Here is an 11,077-nt window from a genome sequence, read left to right as displayed (position 1 = left end):
GATGACAGACCGTTGCTATGGATGACAGACTGTTGCTATGGATGACAGACTGCTGCTATGGAGGACAGACCGTTGCTATGGATAACAGACTGTTGCTATAGAAGACAGACTGTTGCTATGGATGACGGTTGTTTCAGATAACACAGCCTTTGATCATTATACTCTGTGATTAAACCCACACAGGAAACATTAGGTCAAAGGTCAGACTCACCTCCAGAGACACCTGTCTCCTGGCTGGGTCTCAGCGGTAGAAGGAACTCTGACTGTGTCAGCTCCTGATTGGCCTCCATGGCGGTGAGCAGCGCCGGCTTGACGATGTCTTTGGTGGAGGAGGAGGCGATGGGGACCTGGCAGAACTTCCCGCTGAAGCCTTGCGGGCAGAGACATCGGTCCTTCTGCAGACAGACGCCTCCGTTCTTACAGAGCATAGGGCAGACGACTACAGGAGACACATCGAAGACTTAATCAGGCAGCCATCTTTGAGTCTGCGGGGAGGAGCTAAAGCCCTTTGACGCCTGAGGATCAGAACCAAATGGTACTGGTCTGTTACGTGTCAGTACTGCTGTGTTGCCCCTCCTCCCTTGCTTTTCCCTTCAGGTGCCAATCTGCCTGCACCTGGGTGCCTGAAGGGGCCCTAATGTTAGAAAGTTCTTCTAGAAGGTGTTCCTGTGGTTGTCATGCACGCACTGACACAAGAAGTGCAGGTTAGTGGTGAGCGATTGAGGACAGTAGGTAAGTTGGGGTACCAGGTACATTTGTGCATTCAACTTTCTGTCTAGAGACATTAGGTCATTGGTTGGTGCTCCCTCTGTATTTTGGTGGATGTTTTTTTAGAGCAGTAAAGGAAGCCATTTTTGTTTGTTTCTTTCCCAGAGGTAGTTAGCTAGGCCTAATTTTGTTATCTTGATTTCTATTTGTTTGACACAACCACAACTGTCCCAATCTCTCCCACTTAATATAACCTTTGTTTTATTTGTTTTTCTGTCTGAATAAACCTTGTTTAACACCGATACTCCTACTTGGGTCTTTTCACATATTCTTTGACTGTCCTGTGTTGGTCTCCCTCGCCACCGAGACAACAAAAAGGGGACGTAACATGGTCTCATCTCCATCGGAAGACATTTACCTTCACACATCCACATGAATCAGTAAAGACCATGTGAGCCAGAGGAGGAGCTGAACATTATTATTCATAAGTAACAACTTCCATGGCTATGCTAAGCTAGCTGCTAGGTTAGATAGCTGCTAGGCTACTTCCATCACAAAATCGACCCTGCGGGGAACCACCCGTGTTCCTAAAAGACTAGTTAGTAGCTCGGTGGGATTTCACCTCCGAGATGATCACATGGATGGAGTTTGTGTTTAAAATACATTTAAACAAGTGTTTAAAATACACTTTTTAACTTTATACTTGTCTCCAAAAGAATAAGAAACATTTTATCCAAATGAATGAATTTTAAAATATGCAATTAATTAGTTAACGTTTTCAATCTGTTAACAGCCCTACTAAATTTTCATCTTCATGATTACACATATTTTCTGGAACATTTTATTAAATATTTGCCACTTATTTTAATAATTTGGGATGAAAGTACTAAAGCCAAAACAAATGTGACAGAAATCAAAGTATCATCATTTCCTAAATTTTATTCATATCTATTAATGCATTTTATATTTAGTTAGTTCTTGAAAGCTCTTCATTGCTCTTCTTCGGATCTGATTTTGCGTGAGCGACAAACAAAAAGCTGAATGAATCTTCTCCATAACGAGTTCTTCTTCATCGGCTTACTGCTGCACCCACTGATCATCTCCACCCGAGCTTTCTCCTCCTCCTCTTTACGTGGCTCCTGTTGTCTGAGCTCCTGGTTCTCCCTCTGCAGGGCGACCATCTCTGTGTCCTTCTCCTGCAGAGTGTCCTGGAGTGAGGAGACCTCTTGGATCAAGGTCTGCAGGATCTTCCTCAGGAGGTCCCTCTGGTGCTCCCCGCAGTGCTGGCTGCCCAGGAGCTCCTCGAGGTGGCAACCTTTGTCCCTGTGTCTGACAGGGAGCTGACGCACCTGGGTTGAACTCCTCTCATACTCCAGCAGGACACTCAGCTCCTGGCCCTTCCCCTTCCACTTCCCAAGCTCCAAGAGCTCCTCCCTGTGCTCTCCTGCATCCATCTGCTCCTGGGCTCGCAAGTCCACCTCCTTCTGCGGGTCCGCACGGAGAGATTTGCTCTCGAGGAGCAGCACTTCAGCTCTCGGCTCCATCTCTTCAACTCTCGCCTCCATCACTTCAACTCTCGCCTCCATCACTTCAACTCTCACCTCCATCTCCTCAAATCTCGCCTTCATCTCTTTGGCTTTCGCCTCCATCTCCTCAAATCTTGCCTCCATCTCTTCTGCTGCAGCCATCTGCTCAAGTCTCGCCTCCATCTCTTCTGCGGCAGCCATCTTCTTAAGTATCGCCTCCATCTCTTCTGCTGTCTTCTTTATCTCTTCAACTCTCACCTCCATCTCCTTAGATCTCGCGTACATCTCTTTGGCTCTCGCCTCCCTCTCCTTAGATCTCGCCTCCATCTCTTCAGTGCTCCGCTGCATCTCTCTGGCTTTCGCCTTCATCTCCTCCAATATTGCCTCCATCTCTTCTGCTGCAGCCACCATCTCTTCTGCTGTCTTCTCCATCTCTTCTGCTGTCGCCTCCATCTCTTCTGCTGTCGCCTCCATATCTTCAGCTCTTGCTTCCTTATTTCAGCTCATGGAGGAAATATAGACTTCTTTGGACTGATCTTCATATATTGTTGTCATTCAAAATTCAAAACATTCTGTTGCTAACGTCCGTTGGTGGCATGTGTTTTTATGAAGGCTTTCAATAGAAAAAATACAAAATTAACCAATTCATCTCACATTAAGTTTGGTTCCCAAACTCTTTAGGCCACGTCCCCCCTTATGGGGTCCATGCACCCCCAATCCCACAGCCTATTTATAGCTGCATTAAAACTGGAACAAGGAGAGAAGCGTTTTCTCACACCTGGTGTTGAGTTCATGATATTTCGTCCACTTTCCAGTTTGAACACAAATCAAACAAGGAGGAAACTGATGTATTAATTGTGGATCAGAATAAAACTAACAAAGTACAGGTGTGAAAATGACATGAAACACTGAAACTAAGTTTCAAGAAACTCCAGTTACGTCACTTTTAAACAGCAATAAGCTGAGGACACACGCACAGACTGAGACGGACATCGCATCACATTTCATTTACAATTAAAATGAGCTGTTAGCTGCACACACTAGGCTAACGTTAGCTAGTGTGTACGTAAAAGGATGAGCATTTAGTGCATTTAGAATGTTTTTCATTATTCATTTCATGTGAAAACCCATTCATTTTTACACCTTTTTGTTGTATCTTGCTTACTCTTATAATAAGCAGACGAGGCGTGATATACGTTTCAAGAACTTTTAATGTTCACTAGCACAGTCCGCTGTAATGCTACCCGGGTTCTGCCGCGCTCCGCTCTGCGCATGTCCCCCGACACAGACCAGGGAATGCTGGGTGATGGAGTTCCCCACCTCAACAGCAACCAGTAACATCTAGTAACATCACATCTTTCCCCTTACAATGAGAATATTTACCCCTGTAAAAACATAGCCATCTTTAGGTGCCGTAATGTAACATATGAACTATACCTGTAAACAACTACTACAATTGCAACTTCCTCTTTTTTTTTTTATTTATTTATTTATTTTTTTATCCCCGAACAAGACAAACTTAAAAGGTACACATTGCTTTTTCCTTCCTTTCAATCAAAACAAACTAGAGATAGCCTAGCAACTCTCGATCAACCTCATAGGTGGCTGAATATGTCTCCTAGGTCTAGCCTGTCTTTCAGCAGCCGGCGATTTCAGCAATCTGAAAGGTGTCGCCTCAGTCGTTGACGCAGACGTCGCTGTCAGACCACTGTCCGATAGCTCAGTAGATTCAGTTGTATCCTCCTGAACCGTCTCTTGAACTATACTGTCCTGTTCAGTCGCCCGAAGTTGCAGATCTGTGCGGTTCCTCCTCAGAGACACTCCATTCTCCGTCTGGATCCTGTAGGAGCGTGGAGCAACTTCCTCCTCCACCTGTCCCTTTTGTCCCCATGTGCCTGCAGAGACGTCCCTGAGACGCACCAGGTCTCCAGGACTCAGCTTTGGCAGGTGTTTGGCCGTTCGATCATACAGCTGTTTTTGCTTTGCTTTTCGTTGCTCTTTTATTTTTCTGACTTTGTGTGCGTTCTTTGGCGTAAGCAAATCCTCAGTTATTGGTAGGTTAGAGCGAATGCGTCTACCCATCAGCATTTGAGCTGGTGACAGTCCATTCTGTAGAGGTGCACTCCTATAGATCAGTAAGCTCTTCTGAAAGTCATCTCTGTCCTGTGCTTTCCTCATCAAGTTTTTTACTGTTTTCACTGAGCTTTCTGCCAAGCCGTTGGATTTTGGATAAGCTGGACTCGATGTTGAGTGTTGAAACCCCCATTCCCTGGCAAAGGCAGCAAACTCACAGCTGGAAAACTGGGGCTCATTGTCTGAAAACAGTTCACATGGCACTCCATGCCTGGCAAAGACAGTCTTGAGGTAGCTGATGACTGCTTTGCTTGATGTTGACTGCAGCGCTCCAACTTCTGGATAATTTGAAAAGTAGTCGGTGACCACTATGTAACTCTTTCCATCACAGTCAAATAGATCAGTACCAACCTTGTAGTACGGTCTGTGGGGCACTGGATGAGTCATCAGCGGCTCAGCTTGTTGTTTTGGCCTGTAGATGCGACATAGCTCACACGACGCTGTTGTCTGGCTGATATCTTGATTGATTCTCGGCCAGTACATTACTTCTCTTGCCCGCCGTTTACACTTGACTTCTCCGAGATGGCCTTCGTGTATCTTTTGGAGCATTTGTTTACGTAACGATGATGGAATAACAAACTTGCTCCCCTTCAACACTAAGTCATCCACCACACTGAGCTCAGATCTACAGTTCCAGTAGTCTTGTATTTTCGTGGGGCAATCCCTTTTGTTTTCAGGCCATCCTGTTTGTATTGTGCGTTTGAGTTCTGTCATCGTTTCATCTGAATTTGTCTCTCTGCGTATTTGTTCTGTTCTGTCAGCTGTTACCGGCAGATTCAGCACAATCATATCCACATACGCCTGGATTTCTGCAGTGTCTTCGCTGTCCGCACGCTCCCCCTTATCCACTGCTCTAGACAAGGTGTCGGCGGTGTACATGTATTTCCCTTGTGTGTATGTCATGTGTATGTCATATTTTTGCAGCCTGATTAGCATGCGCTGTATCCGTACAGGACAGTCATTCAGAGGTTTGGACATGATGGACACCAGAGGTTTATGGTCCGTTTCCACTTCAAAAGCTTGACCATAGACATATTGGTGAAAACGTTCACATGCATACATGCTCGCTAACAGCTCCTTCTCGATTTGAGCATACCTGGACTCAGCGCTTGTCAAGGCTCTGGATGCATCAGCAACGGGTAGCCACTGCTCATCGTATTCCTGCAGCAGCACCGCTCCTAAGCCGTACTGTGACGCATCTGCTGAAATCCTCGTTTTCTTCTCTGGGTCATAAAACTTTAACACGGGCTCTTGTGTCAGAGTCTCTTTCAGTTTCAGAAAACATTGTTCCTGCTCATGGGACCAGATCCACTCATTCTTCTGTTCAAGAAGACTCCTGAGAGGTGCTGACTGCGCTGACAGCTGAGGGACAAATTTAGCCAGATAGGTGACCATTCCCAGAAAACGTCTGACCTCGTCTTTGTTGTTTGGTCTTTCCATGTTGTTGATTGCTGACGTTTTTCTCGGGTCGGGCTTCACCCCCTCTTCACTGACAACATCTCCCACAAAGGTAAGTGTTTTCACTCCAAACTCACATTTGTCTTTGTTAAGCTTCAGATTCACTTCCCTTGTCTTGTCTAGCACTTGTCTCAGTCTTTCGTTGTGTTCTTCTCGAGTCGACCCCCAGACTATGACGTCATCCATCATTGTCTCTACTCCTGGTATGTGCTCGAAGATCATATGAATAGTCTTATGGTAGACTTCAGGCGCTGACAGAATACCATACGGCAGACGAAGAAACCTGTACCTGCCCTCAGGTGTGTTGAATGTGCACAGCTTCGAACTCTCCTCGTCCAGCCTCAGCTGCCAGAAACCTGATGAAGCGTCCAGTTTGCTGAACCATTTAGCTCCAGCAAACTGTGCCATGATTTCTTCTCTGGTTGGTAACTTAAAGTGCTCTCTTTTTATCGCTTTGTTTAAGTCTCTTGGGTCCAAGCACGTTCTCAGAGCACCGGTTTTCTTTTGTACTACAACCAGCGAGCTGACCCATTCAGTTGGCTCATCTATTTTCTTGATGACCTTTAGTTTTTCCATGCGCACTAGTTCCTCTTTCAGCTTTTTACGCAGTGCAAAAGGAACTTTCCTACAGGGATGCACAACAGGAGACACACTTTTGTCTATGCATATTTTGTGTTCTCCAGGTAGACATCCAAGTCCTTCGAAGCAGTCTTTATACTCCTCCATCAGTGAGTCATGATCATTGGCAGTTTCTGATGATGTCACTACAAACACTCTTTTGACCAGGTTGAGCTTTGAACATGCCTTGAGTCCCAGGATTGGTTGTGCACTCGTATCCACGATCATTAGCAATGCTCTTATCTGCTGGTCTCTGTATTTGAAGGTTGCGATGCATCCGCCTTTAACAGGAACCCTTTCTCCAGTGTATCCTGTCACTTTTATTTTTATTGGATGAATTTTGCTTTTCACTGCCAATGTCTTGTAATCCTCATAAGATAACAGGTTTACATGGGCACCTGTATCTAGTTTGAATGGTATTACCGTCTTGTTCACTTTTATTGGCACAATCCATTCCTCTTTTTCATCTGTACGAGCCTGCACCACATCCACAAGGAACTCCTCATCATCCTCTTCTTCCTCACCAACTGCGTGAACCTTCTGCTTAAAAGCTGACTTGCAACATTTTGCATAGTGATTGTTCCTTCCACAGTTGTTACAGGATTTTCCATACGCAGGACATGACTTTGGCTTGTGGCTGCCTCCACATTTACCACATCTGAATTCTGCAGATTTCTCTTTCTGGTCTTTTTGTTTAGTAAATGTTTTCTTATTTCTCTGTTCTTTATGTACAGCATGCACTGTAGTTTCACCTCTCCGAAGCTCTTTTGCTTGTGCTCAAGTGGTTTCTGCTGCTCTGCACATAGTGACACACTTTTCCAGTGTAAGTCCACCCTCTCTGAGCAGTCTCTCTCTGAGTGCATTATCCACTGTGCCACAAACAATCCTGTCTCTCACTAGCGAATCTCTCAGGGTGCCACATTCACATGTTTTGCTTAATGTGTGAAGCTCTGCTAAGTACTGATCAAAATGCATTCCTTGCTTCTGGTCATGGGTGAAAAACTTGTACCTCTCAAACGTCACGTTCTGGCTAGGCACAAAGTACTCTTCAAACTTCATCATTAGTTCTGCTAAGGTCATATTAGCTTCATCCAACTGAAAGCTATTATATATGTCCAAGGCATCTTCTCCCATAACATGCAAAAGAATGTGGGCTTTCAGTTTTTCATCATCAGCCCCTGCTCCACTTGCTGCTAAATATATATTGAATCGTTGCTTAAAACGCTTCCAGTTATCAGCAAGATTACCAGTCAGTTGCATGGAAGTAGGTGGACTTAGCCTCTCCATTGCTGAACGTCGGGGTACAGGGACTTCCCCAGCCCTCTCGCGTTGCCGGTTGTCCTCTGCTTCAGGCACAAGATCCTCTTCTACACGTTCGATCTGTCCTTCGTCTCCCGCTTCACTTCCACTGCCACTTGTAGCCATCACACGACGTAGCAAACTCTCTTAGCATGTTGACTTGTTAGCACGTTACCTCACGCGACCGGAGTTTTTTTTTTTTTTTTTTCTCTTTTTCTCGTCGTCCTCCCGTGGCAAATCTATCTTCATTAGCTGCTCACGGCCACTTCTGACACCATGTTGTATCTTGCTTACTCTTATAATAAGCAGACGAGGCGTGATATACGTTTGAAGAACTTTTAATGTTCACTAGCACAGTCCGCTGTAATGCTACCCGGGTTCTGCCGCGCTCCGCTCTGCGCATGTCCCCCGACACAGACCAGGGAATGCTGGGTGATGGAGTTCCCCACCTCAACAGCAACCAGTAACATCTAGTAACATCACACTTTTTAAAAATGATATTTAATATGAGATATTACACCATTAACTATACATATTTCCTCCTGCGCAGAATTTTTCTTCTAAAGACTAAATCTTATAAGTACCGATCACTTTAGAAAGTGTGTATTTTAGCCTCCATGTGATCATGTTGGAGGTGGAACATGTTGAACGACGTCTCTTGTTGTCCTCGTGCACTTTGCTCTCAACTCTCATCATGTGACAACAATGTCCCACGTTTAGCAGGACGTTTCCACACCACTGTCCTTTAGGGACACACTGGTGTCTTCTGCAGGTAGATGTTGAGATGGAAGTAGCCTAGCAGCTAGCTTAGCTTAGCAGCTAGCTTAGCTTAGCGTAAAGCGGTCCGTTTGCACTTGTCCCCCTTCTGTTGGACACGTGGAGGACTTCCTCTGCTCAGTTCTTCTGTTTGTTTGACTTCTGATACAAAAAGCGTCTCCAGCGTCTCGCTCTGCATCCAACTGACTGCATCACGCGGCCGCTTCAGAGGTCAGAGGTCAACGCACGCCGGAGGGCAACAAAGCTGCATCAAAATCTTTTATTGCCTTCATTTTGGCGACAATAATCGCATAGATTAACACATTAGCTTTGACAGACCTAGTTTTTAATAACACTTAAAAGCTTCGTGTGTCATCTTATAAACAACTTCAAGTCACTAAAATACTACTTTTAAGATAATAAGAAAAGCTAAACATCTACATCTCAGAGCTCTCTGTTTCATCGTCAAAGATAACGTACACACATCTGTATAGATACATATAAGTGTTGCAGAGGTGAACCATGTGATCTCTGCCTCCCTTTCATTGTGTGTTTGTGTGGCTGCAAACACATGCCGACAGATGGACGGCATCAACACACTCACAGAGAACTGAGGCCAAAAGGAGAGAAAACAGAGAGATGGGGGGGTGCTGAGTCATAAACAGGGGGAGATTACAGAGAAGAGATGATATAAACACATTAAAGCTAATAAACAGAAGAGAAGCTCAACAAAACATCTGGACCAAACCACCAAGCTGCCACTCCACTACCCAGCATGCTCCTGGACAGAGGTGTCAAGTAACAAAGTACAAAGACTTTGTTACCTTACTTAAGAAGACATTTCGGGTATCTATACTTTACTGGAGACGTTTTACTTATACTCCTTACATTTTAAAAATAGGCTTGTTACTCCTAGTTCATTTTGGCTCGTTTTTTCAGCTCGTCATCCTGGTTTAAGAGGCGGGGAAACTTTTAATGGGAAACTCCCACTTTGTCCTTGAGCCTCCTGTGAATGCATATGCATGACACGCAGTCTGCGCTTTCACCTCAGCGCAAACAAATACGCCCTCTGTGTCTAGTATGTGTGTTTGTCCACTCATACCTCACTGCTGGTTCAACCATTCACACATCAAAATATCCTGTGTGGGTTTGTGTGAGAAGGTTAAGTTAATGGTAAACGAAAGCCATATGTCAGTGATTCCCTCGCTTTAGTCGACTCGAATGAAGGATTCCGTTTGTACACCAAAAACCCAGAAAATCGATGTCTGCACTTCGTCACTTCATTGCTATGAACATATAAACTGCAGCAAGAGAAGTGTTATGCTGTCAGACCCAGGAGGGAGGGTTAAACCATGCAGCTGTTGGTGGTGAAAATAAACTTTCATGGCTGATGTTGGCTCCAGAGCAGAGGCCATGAGACCTGTGACGGTTCTGTCACCACACGACATCATCACCACATGACATCATCACCACAACATCATCACCATACGACATCATCACAGCACCTAAAACACTATACAACATTATTATGATACCCAAGTTCAACGTTATCACAATACAACATTACCACAAAACGTAGGTAACAATACTACCAGACCTAAGTCAACATTATCATGATAGCAGAGGAGTCACAACACACATGAAACCAAGGAATCGGGGGTGAAAGTTACTTACACACTCTGAAGCCAGGTCCGTGGGAGCTTTCTCTCCTTCCTCCTCCTCCTCCTCCTCCTCCTCCTTCGATGCCGCTGTACAGAGTGGTCACGTTTCCATGCTCGCAGTAGTTGACACATCGGCCCTGGCTGCAGCGCACCTTGCAGACGGTGGGCGTGAACATCACCTGAAGCCTCTCCACACCTCTGCCTCCCGACACCGTCTGTCCTTCAGCTGGCAGCGGAGACACGAAGACCATGAGGACGGAGGACAGAAAGCAGCGGAGTCCAGGCTGCAGCATTTTGAGCAATGAGGTCAGGGTTTCTGAGCGAGTTGCATCGTCCCAAACCTCTCCCCCCTCTCTCTCTCTCTCTCTCTCCCTCTCTCTCTCTCCCTCCCCCCCCCCTCTTTCTCTCTCTCTCTCTCTTTCTCTCCCTCTCCCCCCCCTCTCTCTCTCGCTCTCTCTCTCTCTCTCGGTGCATGCTGGGAGTGAGTGTGTGTGAGCGTGTGTGAGCGAGTAGCGAATTGAGCGATTTTCTTACATTGTTTTTCTTCTTAGTTATATATATTTAATTTAATGTGGTTTATGGTTTGGTTATCACCTTAGTTGAGGGTTTAGTCTTTGGGTTCTTTATTTGTTTTTTCTTTTTCTCCTTCCGGTGTCTCGCCGGTCGGCGTCTCTAGACGCCATGGTAAATGGAGACACGTTGTCCAAGCTCACGAGGGGAGAGTTCATCGTATGTGCAAGCTGTGAGTGACTTTCACCAGGATTGAAAAGTTTGGTTGGAGCGGAAGCGAGAAGTTGCAAGCGGCGAGTTTACGGTTTGGGCTGTGTGTGAGGCGGAAAAGCAGCGAGAGGAAGGAAGCAGCTATTTGCTGGCTGGAACACAAAGTGTATACGTGTACGGTGTGGGTGAGTTAAATCG

General features: G+C 45.5%; 1 protein-coding gene across 1 annotated transcript in view; it reads right to left on the bottom strand.

Annotated features, from left to right (window-relative positions):
• LOC119209616 (latent-transforming growth factor beta-binding protein 4-like) overlaps window positions 1–10,526 on the bottom strand; it is a 19,944-nt gene extending 9,418 nt beyond the window's left edge. Inside the window, 2 exon segments of the mRNA XM_062557759.1 lie at window positions 212–439; window positions 10,173–10,526. Coding sequence (XP_062413743.1) covers window positions 212–439; window positions 10,173–10,452 — 508 coding nt within the window. The 5' untranslated portion in view covers window positions 10,453–10,526.
• Between the last annotated feature and the right edge of the window lie 551 nt (window positions 10,527–11,077).

Source organism: Pungitius pungitius, chromosome 15, assembly GCF_949316345.1.
Source record: "Pungitius pungitius chromosome 15, fPunPun2.1, whole genome shotgun sequence".
Lineage (NCBI taxonomy): Eukaryota > Metazoa > Chordata > Actinopteri > Perciformes > Gasterosteidae > Pungitius > Pungitius pungitius.
The sequence above is the reverse complement of the archived record's forward strand: the minus strand, read 5'-3'. Positions and strand labels throughout refer to the sequence as shown.